This window comes from Hypomesus transpacificus, chromosome 23 (genome assembly GCF_021917145.1).
Source record: "Hypomesus transpacificus isolate Combined female chromosome 23, fHypTra1, whole genome shotgun sequence".
NCBI lineage: Eukaryota > Metazoa > Chordata > Actinopteri > Osmeriformes > Osmeridae > Hypomesus > Hypomesus transpacificus.
Window position 1 is genome coordinate 18,577,452 of NC_061082.1, and position 19,861 is coordinate 18,597,312.

General features: G+C 45.3%; 3 protein-coding genes across 9 annotated transcripts in view; 1 reads left to right on the plus strand and 2 right to left on the minus strand.

Annotated features, from left to right (window-relative positions):
• LOC124484960 (butyrophilin subfamily 1 member A1-like) overlaps window positions 1–3,109 on the minus strand; it is a 53,930-nt gene extending 50,821 nt beyond the window's left edge. For both annotated transcript variants that reach the window (XM_047046123.1, XM_047046122.1), the window contains exon 1: window positions 3,072–3,109. In XM_047046123.1, coding sequence (XP_046902079.1) covers window positions 3,072–3,096 — 25 coding nt within the window. In that variant the 5' untranslated portion in view covers window positions 3,097–3,109. The remainder of the gene's footprint in view (window positions 1–3,071) is intronic.
• The window catches only part of LOC124484957 (NLR family CARD domain-containing protein 3-like), an 80,508-nt gene extending 77,333 nt beyond the window's left edge, over window positions 1–3,175 (minus strand). For 2 of the 6 annotated variants that reach the window (XM_047046109.1, XM_047046110.1), the window contains exons 1-2: window positions 3,072–3,168; window positions 915–1,335 (exon numbers count right to left, since the gene is read on the minus strand). In XM_047046109.1, the coding sequence (XP_046902065.1) occupies window positions 915–1,226 (312 nt within the window). In that variant the 5' untranslated portion in view covers window positions 1,227–1,335; window positions 3,072–3,168. Of the gene's footprint in view, window positions 1–914; window positions 1,336–3,071 lie in introns of all 6 variants that reach the window. The other 4 variants (XM_047046108.1, XM_047046107.1, XM_047046116.1 and 1 more) reach the window with 3 other exon arrangements.
• A 7,322-nt stretch (window positions 3,176–10,497) lies between these two features.
• The window catches only part of LOC124484893 (dual 3',5'-cyclic-AMP and -GMP phosphodiesterase 11A-like), a 17,242-nt gene continuing 7,878 nt past the window's right edge, over window positions 10,498–19,861 (plus strand). The window contains exons 1-3 of the mRNA XM_047046010.1: window positions 10,498–11,280; window positions 11,877–12,035; window positions 16,030–16,052. Coding sequence (XP_046901966.1) covers window positions 10,498–11,280; window positions 11,877–12,035; window positions 16,030–16,052 — 965 coding nt within the window. The remainder of the gene's footprint in view (window positions 11,281–11,876; window positions 12,036–16,029; window positions 16,053–19,861) is intronic.

Consider the following 19,861-nt stretch of genomic DNA (forward strand, 5'->3'; position numbering starts at 1 on the left):
TTGTTTCAGGGAAGATCTGTACAGCAGGTTTCAGGACAGTAACTCAGTTCAATGTCCACTGCTGTAACACATCACATGTATAAACTAGAGCTGTCAAACGATTGCGATTAATCACAATTAATCGCACATTTTTATCTATTTTAAATGTCCCTTGATTTCTTTTTCATCCATTATTTGTTCAAATTTTAATGCTCTTATCAACATGGAAAAGTGGTTCGGATTGCTTCGTGCAAATGTTTTTTTTTCAAATTGAAAACAACATTGCAATCGCCTGGCTTTGACGAGCGGGCGGAGAATTCGCATCATCTGTGTGCTTGGCCATCAAAATGGTATTTTAGACTCCACGACGTGCTGCGATGATAGCTCAGTGCACAACGACAGAACACACTGATCACTTTGGTCTTGTCAATGGAACCATTTGGCAACCTTTTAAAAGTAAACTTTACATTCAGAATCTTATTGGCATCCATTTCGGCGTCTGGCGCTGGCAATCAACTCAAAACGTAACGTTAGCCTACTACCAGAGAATGTCTAATATCCGTAAACGGGCTCTGCTACTACTCTTTAGCCGGCTCGCAAGCCCAAACAAGTGTGTGTGGCGTGCCTGTTGTTTTGTTTCCGGTCTAGCTAGATCCGGTGCGGTATTGTAGTTTTTATAACGTCAGTGGTTGTTGCAACAGAATGTGAAAAAAACTACAAAGTTTGCCAGGTCAAAAAGAACGTTAATCGTGCGATAAAAAATTGACGCCGTTAATTTGGGTTTGCGTTAACTCTGTTAATAACGCGTTTAACTGACAGCACTAGTATAAACTAATGATGCTTCTAAATCTCTGTGAATGATTGTTCTGGTATTTCACCATCCCCCCATGTTGTTCTACATTCATTACGACCCTGTTCACCACACTGAAACCCACCTGTGGTGTCTTGTGTTGTCGTCTTGGCTCAGGGACTCTGGTGGTCTCTGGTCTGGGGGGGTGAGCATGGTACAGTGGGAACCTGCTGGGAAGTTCCCTGACACACCTGGGGGGGACAAGGACAACCCCGCGGGGGGCGTTGAAGGGCTCGGTCCTCTCATCCTTGCAGACGAGCCACCATTCATCGCTGGTCTTCTCCAGGAGGAGGTAATGTTCATCAGGTTTGATGGAGATGATGCTGCCAGTTCTGTCTGTGTACTGATACGCAAACTCCACCACAACCACACCTTTGCTGCGCCTCTCAAAGCTCATTGCTACAACGACCACCCTGGGGCCACGCCCACTCCAAGGGAGGGGGGTTGACCTACAGGTGCAGGCTGGGAAGGGTGAGGGGCGTGGTTTAGACTCAACAGCAGTCTTCCTAGGGAGGGAAAATAAAACATTGGTACATATTAAAACACACTAACACACTGGTATGTAGACACTATCACAGGCACCGTGAAAGAAAGGCTGAGGGCAAAGGTGTTCTGTAGCTTTAGTCTAATGCAAACCCAAGCAGCTCCTCAGCTTGAAGGCCCTTATGGATCTTGGTGGTACACGGCTCTTTTGGGTTATTCCATTCCATGAACTTCATTTTAATATCCAAAACTATCTTCTCCATTAGTTTTTTCATGTCTAGTCCTATCCTACAAATGTTATTAATGGAAATTTACACAGAAATGTTTGTTTAGTTTAGGATTAAGCTTAATCCATGTCTGGGAAAAGTTACACCACTAGGAAACTGCAGAGAGGGGCAGGACCAAGAATGTACCTAAAGAAGGAGAACTGTATGTCCACTAGAACTAGACTGTCCTACTGTCTGGAGGTGCCCAAAATGAAATATAGAAATGTATATTTTCATTGCCACATTAGTCATAATGACATTTTGTATTTATCAATTATTCTTCAAGAAAATGTCATTTTCCTGTCACTCAGCACCCTTCCCCCTCTCTCTCCACTGTAGAGTTTAGTTTGATTCTCATCTATCTGGTTTGACCTCTTTCTACATTCCAGTCCTGTGCTGCTACAGGGCTCTGTAGAGACCATGTCATGGATGAGGAAATGCATTTCCACTTGACGCTCCCAGAAGGAATGATGGGTGTTGGTTGGAATTTTGAGTCTCATGACTTAAATAAGTACGACGTAAATACGACGTGATCATAACAAATTATTTAAAAACTTCCGCCAGTCTGATGTACAATCACCCCTAATCATTCCAGAAACATGACTTGTCACCCTGTCACATGATTATCACTGTACTGTATTCTTTACTGTAACTCTGGATGTTTGTCCTCCCTCACCTGCAGCCTACATCACCTGCCCTGCCAGAACCCTCCTCTCTCTGCCCTGTCTCTGATCGCCTGCCCTGCCAGAACCCTCCTCTCTCTGTCCTGTGTCTGATCACCTGCCCTGCCAGAACCCTCCTCTCTCTGCCCTGTCTCTGATCACCTGCCCTGCCAGAACCCTCCTCTCTCTGCCCTGTCTCTGATCAGGGTCTTTCTCATGCTCAGGATACTCTTGCACAGTGCAAATGGAACATTCACCAATGCACAGAAGAACACATGGAACAGGTTTACACTAGATGGTGTATTGAATGAAGGTTTATGTCATCATAGGCTGTCATAGGCTAGCCATCTCTTTGACCCACAACCAAAAGCTGTTAGCACTGGCTCCTCAATCTTTATAGGACCAACTTAGTCTAAATAACACATGTACATTGATATGTTTATGATTAAATCATTGATTATACATGTACAGTTTTCTTGTCAAATGTCATAGTCTGTCTCCTTCCCTGGCCACTGTTAACTGATCACACAGTACATTCTCTTCCTGTGAATCAACACAGGTGGGAGGTCCTTAAGCTCTGACTGACAGTGTTGCTAACATACGATAGCCTTTGATCACATTTACAGACACACTGTTTAATGGACGTGAAATAATGATATACTGTAAAGCCTAAAATCAATGCTTTTAAACAAACAAACATCCAGTATTTGAAAGGGTAAGACATCAGACCAGGGTTAGGGATGCTAAGTTACTTACTGTAATCATAACCTATCCTGGACTGGCAGTAAATCCTTCACCCTCCAACATATGAATAAACACCCTTCTACTGACCTTTATAAAACTCTGGTTTCACCATCAGCCTCCTCTCTGTGCTCCATCTGGTTCTGTGTGTGTCTGACAGTAATGCTGACAGTCTGATCACCTGTAATGCTGCCTTTTACTCATCTGACCCCAGCCTCGAAGATTCCTCTTACTGCTGTTGTTATTGGTACTGTTCATGGAACATACAGTAAATATTTGAATGTGTCACTCCCACATACATACACCCACACACATTTTTGCTTGGACCTGTTGATCCTGTTTGCAATCTTATTATTGGAACTTTCTTAAGTAAGAATGCATGCATGCCAAAACAGAATCGGAGAAAGGCAGAGGTTTGAAGGAGAGAGGGGGAAGAGTAGATGAGGAGAGAGGGGGTAAAGGAGACATGGTGAGGAGGAGAAGGAGAGAGGGCAAGGAGGAGAGGAGACATGGTGAGGAGGAGAGAGGGGGAGGAGAAGAGGAAAAGGAGACATGGTGAGGAGGAGAGAGGGGGAGGAGGAGAGAGGGGGAGGAGAGAGGAGGAAAAGGAGACATGGTGAGGAGGAGAGAGGGGGAGGAGGAGAGAGGGGGAGGAGGAGAGAGGAGGTAAAGGAGACATGGTGAGGAGGAGAGAGGGGGAGGAAGAGAGAGGGGGAGGAGAGAGGAGGTAAAGGAGACATGGTGAGGAGGAGAGAGGGGGAGGAGGAGAGAGGGGGAAGAGAGAGGAGGAAAAGGAGACATGGTGAGGAGGAGAGAGGGGGAGGAGGAGAGAGGGGGAGGAGGAGAGAGGAGGTAAAGGAGACATGGTGAGGAGGAGAGAGGGGGAGGAAGAGAGAGGGGGAGGAGAGAGGAGGTAAAGGAGACATGGTGAGGAGGAGAGAAGGGGAGGAGGAGAGAGGGGGAGGAGGAGAGAGGAGGTAAAGGAGACATGGTGAGGAGGAGAGAGGGGGAGGAGGAGAGAGGAGGTAAAGGAGACATGGTGAGGAGGAGAGAGGGGGAGGAGGAGAGGAGGAGAGAGGAGGTAAAGGAGAAATGATGAGGAGGAGAGAGGGGGAGGATTTGATCCTGGATACGGTGTGTTGACTTACACTTGAGATAATTTTTCTTAACCTGAATCTTGACAGGAAGGAGAGAGAGATGGAGAAAAAGATTGTACACTGAGAATGTACACTGTGTATGTGTGTGAATGTGTTTGTATCAGTGTAGCTACTGTATATGTAAATATACTGTATGTAAGTGTGAGTGGAGGATAATGTAGTACACCACTGTGTGGTGTGTGTGTGTTGACTTGCATATGTGTAAATCAAATCAAATCAAAATGTATTTGTATAGCCCTTTTTACAAGCAATGTCACAAAGGGCTTCACATATGCCCATAGAACTGCCCTTCAACCAACCTAAACCCTCAAGGAAGACAAGAAAAAACTCCCAGAAAAACTCACTAGAGGAGAAAGAATGGAAGAAACCTTGGGAGGAGCAATTCAGTGAGGGATCCCCTCCTCCAGAGACGGTTGGTGAAAGAGAGGTGCAGAAAACAGGCTAAACATAGTGATACAATAGGGAAGTGTCAATGGGTGTTGAAACACCAACATCCAGTGTTCAACTTGGGTCAGTTGGTAAATGTCAGTCGGACCATTCAAATATGGGAACTTTTGTTCCCATGGTTCCCGCCTTAATATCTTTGCTGTCCAATCACCGATTTTATTTCTGAAAACTGCCAGATACTCATGACAACTTAAGCTCAAAGTACATATCATTGGTTAAGGGGCTAATGGGAGGGGGAAAATATTTTTTTGTCAGCAACGGCAGCCATTGTTTTCCGAGGCGGAGCCAGAGCGGAGACCATGGGGGATTGCCTACAGTGTTAGATTTACAGCTTCGAATTGAAATCGGAGACGATATTATGAGTAAAGACAAGTTCCTTAATATGTGTTGTCAATATTGTCAATTAAAAGTCTCAATATTGACAACTTTTTTACAAAGAATTTGTTTGTGGGAGTGACGCGAGTTTTTTCAGGAAAGAATGACGTGTCCGGCTTGGCCGTTTGTGACAGGCAGCTATGACGGTAGTAGCACTGTTTAGCTTCGATTTGAGCAGATTTATAAAAAAAACTTGGAAAAACAACATTAACTAGCTAGATTATGTACACTGTCAGCTAAATGTACATGCCTTGTTTGGCCAATTTGGTCGATTGTGGAAGAAACTCGAACGTTTTTTTAGTTATCGAGAGGAGTATCCAGCCATAGCGCTAGCTACTTTTGGGAAAGGATAATTCCGGTTTCCCCTATGTCTCCACTAGTCACTAGAATGGTCATAACTTGTAATCAAAATATGGTATTTCTAATCTGTCTGCTGTTCTACATTGCCCACAGACTTGTGGATATTCCACCAACTCAAAGTATTTCTCCATCTTGTAATTAAAGTGGTTAAAAATTCAGTTGTCTGATGAGGTATGGTGGATGGAGACGTTTTTGTAAAAAATGGCTGCCTGAAACCACTTTGATAAAATATGATTTGCCTCAAGTGATCATATATTTATTGACATGATAAAAATCCCCTAGTTCTCCTCTTCAAGATGGTATAAACAGTTAAGGTGTATGATTTAATATGAAAATTCATAAAATATGAATATCATATTTCAACAGCTTATGGAATGTTCGGAATGTTGGCTCAGGCAGTTAAGGGTTAAGCAGAGGTAGCCACAGGGCTGGAGGACTGTGATCAGCGCAGCACCACAGGCAGCGCAGCATCACAGGCAGTGCAGCATCACAGGCAGTGCAGCATCACAGGTAGCGCAGCATCACAGGCAGTGCAGCATCACAGGCAGCGCAGCATCACAGGCAGTGCAGCATCACAGGCAGCGCAGCATCACAGGCAGGTGGATGGACAGGAAGGGAAGGGACCAGGAACTCGCTTTTGTCCATCAGGGAGACCGATGTCCACTTGGCGACTAGATCCAGCGTTGGCAGACTGTCATAGATCGTTATCCACGAATTCATGTTCCAGCCCCCCTCGATTGGGTGATAGGGTGCAAAGATACCAGAGAGGTATGGTGGTGCTATTCCATGGAGAGATTTGTAGGTTAGTTGTAGGACTTTGAAATCAGCTCTGGCTTGGATTGGGAGGCAGTGTAAAGAGACGAGAGTAGATGTTATATGATTATACTTTCTGGTTCTGGTCAGTAGTCTAGCAGCAACATTTTGCACCAGTTGTACATTTTTTATGTAGGTTCTTGGGAGGCCAGAGGATAATACGTTGCAGTAATCCAATTGGGATGTAACAAATGCATGCATTCGTTTTTCAGCATCATTCTTTGAGAGGAAATGTCTTAATTTAGCTATGTTACGTAGATGGAAAAATGCTATTTTGATCACATGCTAACAGTTTTTCACAATTGCTAAAACACTAAACCTCATTCTCTGAATCAAATGTTCAGTGGCCTGAACACATTTGTCGAATCAGACACTCTTTTGGCAAAACTCTAAACACTCATTCTGATGTCTATCAGTCTGTCAGCCTCTCTTTTTTTTTGTAACTGATGGAATGCTTTAGTGATATAGAAAACTGATATGAATCTCTTCTTCTACAGGCCTCCACTCCTCAGCTGTAGGCTACACAGCATTCCTGCTCATGTCTGATGTCTATCTGTCTGTCAGCCTCTATTCTGGAGAAAACAATCTCATGTATGAGGAAATGCATTTGTTTTGAACTTGACGCTGCCAGAAGAAATGATGGGTGTTGCCAAGATTTGTAGGTCCCGTGACTTATTAGAAGTATGGGTAAATAATATGCAGTAATTATTAAAGAAACATGGACAATGATTGTTTTAGTTTAAGCTCTACTTAGGGTAATGTAAATACATTACATATAATTCACAATGCAAACCCCAAACTGTTTGGAGTGTCATTACTAGAACTTACTTCTATAAGGGTACTTGCATGATCTAACAGGAGGGAGAAAGGCAGGAGGGGAGGAGGAAGGGGGGAGAGAAGGAAGTGTAGTCAGAGTAGTAGGGTGAACACAGACACACACAAACAGGAGGCCCAGACAAGTGGTTCACAATGCAGACATGTCCTAGTGCTGCTCCCTAGTGGTACTACAGGACACTTGTCTCATAAAAAAACAATTGTAAAAGACTTTACAAGTGTTTAGGTGCTCCATGTGTGTATCTGGCATTAAGGGTAGAAGATGTTGTCTCGAATCCTGGTACTGGTGATTAGAGTGTGGGACAACACATGAGGGCAGCCATATAATGTGCATATGGTCGTAACTCCAGTATCTCAGCAGTAGAGAGGTTCTAGGAGTTATTGAGAGAGTCACAGCCTTTAGAGAGGACTGACTCCAGTATCTCAGCAGTAGAGAGGTTCTAGGAGTTAGTGAGAGAGTCACAGCCTTAAGAGAGGACTGACTCCAGTATCTCAGCAGTAGAGAGGTTCTAGGAGTTTGTGAGGAAGTCACAGCCTTTAGAGAGGACTGACTCTAGTATCTCAGCAGTAGAGAGGTTCTAGGAGTTAGTGAGAGAGTCACAGCCTTTAGAGAGGACTGACTCCAGTATCTCAGCAGTAGAGAGGTTCTAGGAGTTTGTGAGGAAGTCACAGCCTTTAGAGAGGCCTGAGGAGGTCAGAGCAGTGTTGCAGCAGAGACAGCAGAAGAGGCTCTCTCATCGTCAACAACCTGGGCAGCTCTGTGTCCATACTGTCATGAAGCAGAGCAGAGCTGAGTGGATACAGTTGACCCTTGTGCTACCTTCGGGTCATTGTGACCCACCACAGTGTCTGTGTTGTCAATTACAAAGCCTCCCCCCGGCCCCAAAGATGAAATAACTACCCCAAACCATCGTTCGAAGTTGTAATACTTTTGGGAAGCAGTTACGGTGGGAACACACATTCTTTTAAACATTGTTTTTTTTAGGGGGACGGGGGGTCATACATTATGACGGCCGTCAGAAATGGTGACCTCTGTGGTATTGGCTCTGTGATTAATCCAAATTAGAAAACTTGGCTCCAGACTGCGGTTATCTGACCCAAACAGCCAATACCTCACTTACTGTATCTGCATGTCAAATGGAATATGTCCTAAATTAACATTTCAGTGGAATAAACCTAATTAACTTGTCATTTGTGCTGTGTTTTGTTGGTCAAGCTCCATCATTAAACGGTATTACACATGAAACAATTTTACCGTATTTAAGAACTAGTCATCACTAATATCAGTCCACAATGTTCTTAAATCCAAATTTGATTTGTGGCATGAGTTTGTATGCCTGCATGTTGTGACTGCAGTCAAAATCAGGTTATACACAGATATAGGGGCGGATGTAGAAGGTCGATTTACATTTGTGTCAACATATCCTTTAACTGTCAACAGCTTTTTACAAACTGAGATATGCTAATGTATCCATTACAACGCAACCTCTACATCAGTGGTTCTTAACCCCTCTCCTCAGGGAACCCCTGTCCTGCATGTTTTAGATGTTTCTTGGCTCCAACACACCTGATTCAAATGAATGGGTCGTTATCTAGCTCTGTAGAAGCCTGGTAACGAGCATGCATTTGAATCAGGTGTGTTGGAGCCAAGAAACATCTAAAACATGCAGGACAGGGGTTCCCTGAGGACAGAGTTGAGAACCACTGCTCTACATGTTTTCAAGATGAACACATACTGAAAGTGTTCGAATCAAAGTTCACTACATGCTGCAGTTTGCGGAGTGTGGCTCCCTCTAGTGGATGGAGTTTGCAGGCTTCGAATGGGAAGGAAACATGAAGCAGGTGCATGTCAACAGATAATGAAGTCACAATAGTCTAATAAACTGAGCACATTTGTAAATGTGCAAAAAAACATAAACTTCACTATCAATTGTATAAATGTAAGACCAAAAAAAATGTATTGTGTTTTGGACAAATCCCAGAATATATAATATCCTCCAGTTCCATACATATTTTCACGTACCCTCAAACAAAAGAACAGTGTAGGGTTCCATTCAGAACCTTACTTGTTATCTTGGATCCTGGCATCTGTCTGAGGGGCTTTTCTATTATCATCAAACATCTTGACACCAGTGGAACATAAAGCTACACTACTGCTCAGGACAGTAGTGTAGCCTACTGTACACCCCCACCCGCCACCTACGGTCTTCTTCTAACAACCGTCTGGTGGCCCCACCGCTCAAGAGCGCCCGGTCCCAACACAAGCTCTTCTCCTGTCTGGCCCCCCAATGGTGGAATCAGCTCCCCACCTCCATCAGGGACACTGACTGTTTCCCCACCTTCAAGAGAAGGCTCGAGCCGCACTTGTTCCGGGAGTACAACGGCACTTAGGAATGCTTGGCTGGAGCTGATGTTAGTTTCCCCCAGGATCACAATGTCTCTTATTGAGAGACTTGTTGCTCTTGTTGGTTTGTTTTAACTGTCCTAAAATGATTGTACTCGCTGTGAAATATATTATTGTTGCTTGCTTTTTCCACAGGTACACTCTTGCACTTTTGAGGTTCTTGCTGTTTAATTGTAACTTGTCTAACTACATGCTCTTATTGTTCTTCCCTTTGGGACTTAATTGGTTTCACAATGTATGCTTCATGTTTGGCTACCCACAGTGTTTGGGGCTATTTCGTTGTTATGATCAGTGACCTATGCACTTTTATAAAACTCTCTCTTGGAAGTTGCTTTGGATAAAAGCGTCTGCTAAATGCACACATGTAATGTAATGTGACACACCAGTAAATGGATTGAGGTTTCCCCCATGGATTTGATTTATGAACAGTTAGTCGTTCTTGAAAACACTATTATCACACGGTCGTTCAGTTCCACCAGGGGCCACTGTTTGGCTACCACAATGTGAGGTAAGACTATCGCATCCATCCAGTAGCCTACTCGGGAAGCGACGGCAGTCACCCAGTCCAGGTCGCAACCTCCTATTATGATGGACATTTTCTTCGCTGTTAGGGTGGAAGGTAGCTTAGTTACAATCAAATAAACCGGGAAACCCGTTTAAGAAGAGTTGCACGGTGGAGCCGATTTCTTGAGAATTATGAGAAGATTTTTGGAGTGATCCATTCATTCACATGACGAAGTCGACCGTGGAGTGTAGCCTAACCAACCGTTGCCAACGTCATTTGCGCACAAGATTCACACATTGGTGATTCAGTAACAATGTTGCTTTCTGTAATATGAAGCGTGTGTCTATTCGCATGTTTGCATTTCGGTTCACACCACAGATGGAGTTATCGCAGTAGACTGCAACGATGGTTTTGGACATATTGTCGCGCAAGATGCCTCCAGCCTTTTTCGCGTCGTGCGCTTCTTAAGCAGAAGTCTCACGGAGTTCCGTTTGGAATGATCGGAAGTTGTGCTTCACGGTTTCTTTATTTTTGACACTCTGTAAATAGTTATAGCCTAGATGACATTTTTTAGTGTTATTTTGTTCATACGGTTCACCGAGAACCATCCTAACAACAGACATGGCAGTGTCGAACATGGTATTTTCTGACGTTGAAAGTTTTCTCGACAAGCATCCTGAGTTGTTTGAGGACTACCTAAACAGGAAAGGAAAGCATAGTATGGTGGAAAAATGGATCAAGAATCACCAGGCAGGTAAAACGCCAGCTGCGACCCCAGCAGAGCCAGAGAAGACCACGGTGTGCAAGGACAGCTGGGCGAGCAAAGGTGACGGTCTTAATCGGCGGACCTCGCAGAAAGAACTGCGGAAAACTTTCGCCAGATCAAAAGCTATGAACTGTAACAGAACATACGACGAGCATGTCAATTCCAGAGCCCAGGAGCCGCTGACCAGCATGAGACGCCGAGCTCTGCTGAGGAAAGCCAGCTCTCTCCCCCCTACGACAGCTCACATCCTGAGCGCTCTCCTCGAATCGCGTGTGAACATTCCTCAGTATCCATCCACAGCTGTTGATTTCAAATATTACCTGAAGGAACACAATGAAAGAGAGTTTTTCTTGGAACTAGTTAAAGACATATCTAACGACTTGGATTTAACAAGTCTCAGCTACAAAATCCTGGTGTTTGTATGTATTATGGTTGATGCCGACCGCTGTTCGTTATTCTTAGTGGAGGGTTCAGCCAATAAGAAAACCCTGGTATCCAAATTCTTCGACGTCCATGCAGGTATCACAGTTTTACCATCTCTGACTAACTCGGATGAAGTTCAGGTCCCATGGGGGAAAGGAATCATTGGATATGTCGCTGAGCATGGTGAAACTGTCAACATCCCTGATGCCTATCAGGTGTGTGTTTAAGTGTGTGTCTGTGTGTGTGACGTTTGTTTCAGTTCAAGAGCTGGAGTGCACTGTCAGATAAATCCCACATGCCAATCACTTACTTTTGCACTCAGAAACAAATACAAACGGTTTAACAACCACTTATAATTAGCCTCTTTCAAGAGTCAGGTTTATGACATTAATTTGCTATTTTCCAGATTATAGGCTCAGTTTATTCCATAAATGCGATCACTGTAAAGCAAAAGGAACAATTCTAGCTAATTCCATTGGGAAATATACGCCTACCATAACTGTCTGACTGTCACAAATGACAGTGACATGCAACAGAGCCCGAGGCCTGTACTGAACATGATTATCCTGCATCCACACATTCACTTGCAACACGTGACACTAAACCAGGACTTTTTTGAAAACACTATCCGTTATAAAAAATAACATTTATTTCAGATGACTTCATTGTTCAATGCAGACATGTTAGAAATGGCCGCCTGCTATTATTACAGTTAGGTGTATCCCAGCCAAGCTGAATAGATCACCACTCTCATTTCAAATCTTGTGACTCACATTTTGGTTTATTTGCAACCCAACCTGGGGGATTGTAGGACCGTCGCTTCAGCGATGAGATTGACAAGCTGACTGGCTACAAGACCAAGTCCCTGCTCTGTATGCCCATCCACAACAGTGATGGAGAGATCATCGGGGTGGCCCAGGCCATTAACAAGAGCCCTGGAGGAGTGGTCTTCACTGAAGACGACGAGAAGGTAGGCCTACCGCTGGAGGGGGAATCGCTCGAATGAAACCAACAAATCCAAAACAAAGCAAAAAGTACAAATGAATTCGGAATGCATTCACTACTCACAAGCTGCAGGCGAACACGAGCAGAAAGCTCAAACAAAACAAACAGAAACAAAATTAATGAATTCCCTCCGCTAGTAATAATCAATACTTAGGTTTGAACTGTTCTCACTGGTCACCTCCCATATTGTTGACTTACTAGCTGTTGACTGTGGATAACACCTAGAATGGTGCAGTGTTGGAAATAGTCTGATTTTGGTTTTATGGTAAACGAGGTATTCTTCTCTGATGGAACAGCCCACCTCCTCTTTATGGGATTCCAGAGACAATTAGCTCACTGAGGGAGAAAACCATGCAAAGCAATAACTGCTCTGTGTAATAAGCCCACTTATATTGCAGAGATTGTTAGCTCGTTCTCATCCGTGAATCACTTGAAATGAAAAATAGTTAAAACCACCAAGGCCACAAAAGTGTCGACCCATTTGATTGAGGTGCTCTCGTTAATTTCTGGAGGAAATGATTCTGGCAGTGGAATTTAAATCTTTATGTTTTTAGAAATGGATCGTTTTAGCCCCAGAAAATTTCACTTTTCAGAAATGTGCTTTTTGCTATGTGATGTGATTGCATGGTTGTCCATTCACAAAAATGGACTGCACCGTTGTATGGTTTTTGTATGGCTACTGTATGGTTATTTCAGTTCTATATGTGTAACCATAGCAAAGATTCAGCCAGGAAGGCAGTTCAGGCAACCAAATAAATCCCGCTCAGATATCACTCATTTTACTGCGGAAGTGATCCTGTGAATGGACTACAAAGCCAATTGCTGCAAATGTACATTCAAACCAATTCGTTTCGCGTGAAGGAAGTCCATAACTGATCGCTTTACCTAAATACAAGTAAAGAAGTAATCTCAGAAAAACCACAGGAGACAACACTGTGGTGGTGTTCGTGGGCTTCATTCAGAGAAGAGTGTTCTGGCTGCTGCTGCGTTGCCAGTATTACCCAGCGAGAGGCAACACTGAGATACTGTGCTCGTGTGTTGACACATTAAGGGTCGCAATGTTGAATCAGTTCAAGCTGTAAATGAGCCTGTGACGAAGCAAAGACATTTGCCAACATAGACAGAGACGCAAGCCTGTCTGTGGATGACGACAACACAACATAGACAGAGACACAAGCCTGTCCGTGGATGACGACAACACAACATAGACAGAGACACAAGCCTGTCCGTGGATGACGACAACACAACATAGACAGAGACACAAGCCTGTCCGTGGATGACGACAACACAACATAGACAGAGACACAAGCCTGTCCGTGGATGACGACAACACAACATAGACAGAGACACAAGCCTGTCCGTGGATGACGACAACACAACATAGACAGAGACACAAGCCTGTCCGTGGATGACGACAACACAACATAGACAGAGACACAAGCCTGTCCGTGGATGACGACAACACAACATAGACAGAGACACAAGCCTGTCCGTGGATGACGACAACACAACATAGACAGAGACACAAGCCTGTCTGTGGATGACGACAACACAACATAGACAGAGACACAAGCCTGTCTGTGGATGACGACAACACAACATAGACAGAGACGCAAGCCTGTCTGTGTGGATGACAACACAAAGCCGTAGCCGTATGTAGCTCCTGATGGAATCTGTTGCTTCCTAATGAGCTGTTGTTTGGCAGTGTCAGCAGTTGAGTGCCTCCACGGTCTGCCACAAGCATAGTGAGCCATACTGTGCTGGTCCACTTCCAACCCTACCATGGAGACGTCCCTGTGACGTGGGTGGAAGTTGTGCCGTGTAGGGGCAGATCTCCAGCCCCACATCGTCTTGTGTCATCAACGTGTCTCTAAGCCCTTATGGGCTCGGAAGCAACATGGAGAATAAATCTTTTCAACATCAACATTTAGTCATTTAGCAGACGCTTTTATCCAGAGCGACTTACAGTAAGTACACAGACATTCCCCCCGAGGCAAGTAGGGTGAATTGCCTTGCCCAAGGACACAACGTCATTTGGCGCGGCCGTGAATCGAACCAACAACCTTCTGATTAATAGCCCGACTCCCTCACCGCTCAGCCATCTGACCCCCAACATTTCACCCATATATGACTTAGTCTGGTTAGACTAAATGTTGAGCTGCAGGTAGACTCAAAGCGGTTCCTTACTAGCTTCAAACCCGTCCCACTGGATGTAATGAATAGAAATGGCGCACTTGTTCATCTGTGTGGTTTCAGCATTTTTCACATTGCATTAGCATCCCACTAATTCTTGAGATGGCTACAGCTGAATTAGTCATGAAATGCTAAGCTGGGATCTCGCACAGTCGTGAGCGCGGTGCTACATTGTGTTCCACATGTATTTCCACAAAGACATGTATCTAAAGATCACCATTAGGAGTGATATCTTTGATAAGCAGGATGCCTGTTGTATTGGTTCACACACTGCAAAGCCCCCTGGTTGGTTTGTTGCTGTTGAGCATCTGTTGGTGGGACACATCAAAACAAACTAAATTATTTTCTCTACAGGATACTGTTCCCTGATGGAATAGTTAAATACATTATACAAATCTGTTCTTAAATGCCATGCTCAGTAAATTGTGTTATGTTGATTCCCTTCAGGATTGGATTTCTGAAGGGAGCAGGTTAATGGCTTAACTCAAGCATAATTGTATTTTTTCATTATCATTATTTGAACAATATACCCAATATCTACATATATTGACCTCATGAAGTAGTCCCTACATCATTATTTCTGTTTAGTTTCTTTTTATTGCAGCTCATGATAGTAGTTAACGAAGATGGATGTTTATAATGTCATTATTGATGTTCTCAATAGGCCAGTAAAAGTTTGTTACGTACCAGTGTCTTGATTAAAACCGTCGCAGCACTTGTGTGAGAATATTAAACAGTCCCCTCTCCTCTTACCTCATTTCTGTCCCCACGGTGCCAAATCTCCTGCTAAATTGAGTTGAAGCAACAATGTGACAACAAGTTTCACACAATTTCCTAGCATGAATACAGAGAGAGAGAGAGACAGAGAAAGAGACAGAGAAAGAGAGAGAGAGAGACATAGAGAGAGACAGAGACAGAGAAAGAGAGAGAGAGCGAGAGCGAGAGAGAAAGAAGAAGAAAGGGGGAGTAGACAGAGAGAGAGAGAGAGAGAGAGAGAGAGAGAGAGAGAGAGAGACGAGAAAGAACAAAAAATGCCTTGTGGAGTTAATGATTTAAGATTGGAACAGAACACAACATTCAGACAGGTGTCTGTGGTCCGCTGGTGCCCTGGACGACACTAGGCGACGGAGGATTCAACTCCTTAGTTGGATATGAAATGAGATCAGAGACACTACTGGAACATTTGGTTAATGCCATGTAAGGTAACGAGACAACAAGCCAGACAGAAGCACGGCGTACCATCCCCTTGCTGCCATAACAGTAATGATCCTCATTGTCTCAGTCACAGAGCTGTGCCATCCAGCCCTTTAGAACTGCTGATGACACTGGAGAGGGCCATGTTCCTACAATGTCGACCGCCCTCACTGGGGAAGAGGCTCTCACCTATTAAAGAGCCCCAACTCCTCTGAAATCTAAATCAAGGGGACGATGAAGTCTTCGGAGCTGTCTGGTGTGGCGTGAGGGTGTCAGGGCTGTTGCCAGCGACGGCTTTGAAAGGGGACCCCAAGGAAGGACAGTGACACGTGACAGCTAGAGTCACGTGAGGAAGGAAAATGGTGCTCTCTCCTTTTGATGGGCTGCACTCATGTTGAACTGATGCTGAAATGATGTACTGTGGCTCTCTGCCCATGGAGCAGCCCCTTGGAGGAAATCAAAGTCATTAGTGGCAATTTGGGCTTGAAACGAGGATCGTTATGAAGGGCTAGGGCCTGTAACCTTTCAGCAAGGGTGCTGCCGGTGCCCTCCATCCTCCCTGTCGCCCTCAGATCGTCAGGACTTTGTGGTCGAGGTCAGCCTAGTGACCTGAGATCCGACGTCCTCCATTTTGAGAAGCTCCCCGACGTACGAACTGAGCGACGCGGAAGGGAGGCCTGTTGCGTGGCTTTCCGCTTTTGAAACCACCCCAAACACGCCCCCCCCCCCCTCCCCTCCGTCGTGGCACGGAACCGGGGAGCGTCTGATGACGCCAGACAACAACACCCCCCAGGTTTAGAACTGATAAAGCTGTCTGCCCTGTTATCGCACCCTCGTCTCCACGATGGGGCATTTGTTTTTACAGAGGCGAGGGCTCTCGTGGCTGTCGAGGTCTGGAGAACACAGGAAACACACAAAGGAGTCACTAGCGTTTAAAAGCTCTCATTCATTTAGAGGAATTAAGGTCTATAAAGAACCAGAGCACTTTATAGCCTCAGCACCTCTGGAGAGTAGGTCTGGGGGGCGACATATGTGCAGAAATTCTCGCATCGATCCTGGTATTATTGCACTAATACAATCCATTGCAACTGTGGTATTTATTGTGTTCCTGCAAGCTGAGATGCACAGTTTTTACTATGGTAAATGATGACGATAATATGTGAGTTTCATATAGTATGCCGTTTGTTGTTTACTTGATGTAGTAGCCGCCTTCTTCTGAATTGTGCTGCCTTGCTCATGGACATGCGTGTGCTGCCTTGCTCATGGACATGCGTGTGCTGCCTTGCTCATGGACATGCGTGTGCTGCCTTGCTCATGGACATGCGTGTGGCCATTGTCCTGTTGTGGCGCTTGAAAGCTAGCTTGAACCCGTTCAGTTGCTGAAATGAAGAGAGAGACACTGTGCTCTTCAAGTGTTCAGGGAGAGTAGGCCATGGGACAGTCTCTCCCCTTCCACATCACCGTCAATGAACTCTACTAACACTCTTCCTGCCTGCGTTCAGAGGGAAAAAAAACACAGGACAAAGAGGAAAGCGGATCATTCATTTCCACCTGATCTGGGAACCGTCTGGAATTATTCATGAGCTAATTGAATAACAAAGAGCTAGCTGCATTGTGAAATTGTACCTCGGTGTGGATTCCTCTGGTATTAATATTTGATGTCACTTCCATAAGGAGCAATCATGGGATAAATGCATCTGAAAAAGCTTTGCGTTGCTGACGCGAGCCAGAGGGACCCGCGCGACACCAGGGAAACTGGAGAGTGCTTCACATACGGTTCAGGGACAGTCACAGTGCTGGGACGGTCACAGTGCTGGGACGGTCACAGTGCTGGGACAGTCACAGTGCTCCCACGACACAACCCAGAGCTCCGGAGACCACAACCATCACATCAGCCCAATCAGTAGAGCATTAGCTGGCTCCGCTAACCAAAGAAAATGCATTCGCAAGTAGAGCTACAGTAAAACTGGAGCCTAACTCTCTCCAACACAAACAATGTCATAAACCTTTAGGATAGTGATCTTTGTATTATGGATATGAGCGATGAAGTACAGGGTATGAAAGACACTGCCTGCTGTTAAGACTCTCCCCCCCTCCCTTTCCTGGGTCAGTTAGTTTCACTGCTAAACCCCTCTTTATTGGTCAATCCCAGGGTCTCTAGGCAGAAGCGTTTTTATTTGCAATGCGGTCCTGTATAATGACCCACCTGACAGAATCTAATTAGAGCGAGCCCTATTCGACCTGGTTCCCCCTTACCTCCACAGACAGATCTATAGCTGGGTCCTCTAAGTCCAGCCTGCTAATGAATGGGATTGTCCCAGCTTTATTGAGAGCCTCAACCACCACCCTGCACGATCATTACCACCGCGGAGGCCAGTGGAGACATGTATGGGCATGTTACAGTAATAACATCTAAGTTCCGTCCATCTTTGTGTGAAAGCGCCGCTCGATAATCGAAAATGTGAGTCGGGACGACCTGCTGTGGAGGGTCACCTTTATCCTCTCGTGCACATGGTATTACACTGTACACGGTCCGGTGAGATCAATGACTCAGGATGAAAGGGATTGTGGAATGGGTTTGTAATTGCCCACCAATGGAGTTGAGTGTCCAAACCATGTACAGTTGACTGTTCATAGAGCAACCAACTTCCCCTTGGGCAGATATGGAACTTAAACTGAGGAAGCGATGTCTGGCCAAGCCCCAGCGAAAACATGTTGACAAGAAGTTGAACGGAGAATCTGAACGACAGTGACACAAACATGAAGACTTACAGCATTACACCAGTTGTGTCTAGTTGTCCGTTCACCCTGAGCTTTAGAAGTGGTGAAGAGGAGGAGGATTATATCCTCATTGTACGACCACATTAATAATCAACTGAAAGAGGATCTTTCATGTTGGCTGATGGCTTGTCTTCATCAGGTCTGCTGTACAGATCCCATAGAGAGATCGGCAGCCTGACAGATGCATAAAACAGTATCTCAACAGTACGACTCAGTTTGGAGGGAGAAGAGCGGTTTGATCGATTATTGGTAAAAAATAAATACAGATACAGATCGCAATTGTTCCACACCAACCACTGGCATGCAGTTTTAACTGTGCACTTTTGGTTCTTGACTGTGTGCTACACCAGTCGCTTTGTATAAAATAAATAAATGGATACATGAATATTAGTCTTAAAAACGTCTAATGATGTAGTGTTTGCTACGTAGGGTCAAATGGGCCAGGAACATCGGACTTGTATATAACCAGTGGTACTGAGGGCACACCAGCGTGTTAGGCACAGGTACTGAGGGCACATCAGCGTGTCAGGCTCAGCCTCAGGTACTGAGGGCACACCAGCGTGTCAGACACAGCCTCAGGTACTGAGGGCACACCAGCGTGTCAGACACAGCCTCAGGTACTGAGGGCACATCAGCGTGTCAGGCTCAGCCTCAGGTACTGAGGGCACACCAGCGTGTCAGACACAGCCTCAGGTACTGAGGGCACACCAGCGTGTCAGACACAGCCTCAGGTACTGAGGGCACATCAGCGTGTCAGGCTCAGCCTCAGGTACTGAGGGCACAGCAGCGTGTCAGACACAGCCTCAGGTACTGAGGGCACATCAGCGTGTCAGGTTCAGCCTCAGGTACTGAGGGCACACCAGCGTGTCAGACACAGCCTCAGGTACTGAGGCCACACCAGCGTGTCAGGCACAGCCTCTGGTACTGAGGCCACACCAGCGTGTCAGGCTCAGCCTCAGGTACTAAGTGCACACCAGCGTGTCAGGCACAGCCTCAGGGAACTGCGTGACAGGAGAGATGCTGGTCCTACAATATCTGGCAGAAAACACTGCTGATTAGAGTCAGAACACGCTAATTAACTCCAGTCATCAAGAAATACGCTGCGAGTGCTGTGTCTGTGACCCAGCCTGGGCCTGTTTGTTTACATAGTCAGGAAAGAGGACCAGGGGAAATAGCACCAAACCGCTCATGGAAATGAAGTCATCGCCTGAAGGGATCGTGGCCTGAACCACTCAGTCAACCAGTAAAATGTCAACTGGATCGATTTCTTTGAATTGTCAAGTAAACCGCGGCAGAAAAAAAAGCTTTCCAAGCGTGGTGTAGAAGAATGTACACATCTACACATTATGTTGCCGTTCACTGGAGAATGACGTGGCCTATTAACTATTCATGGTATTTGAAAGACAGCTGTAGGTATACACGCTGCAGTGACATAGGTAAGCCCTGAGGTAGAGCAGCTCATGACTGGACCTGTTCCTCTGCTCTGCAGTAACCGAGAGGACATGACAGAGAAGCAGCTAGTCTCTATTATTCTGTTGTTCTCTCTCTCAGACTCGCTCGTCCTCATCCTCCAGGCGGACCTTGGACTATTGAGCAGCAACTTTGTTCTTTTCAATCTATGTG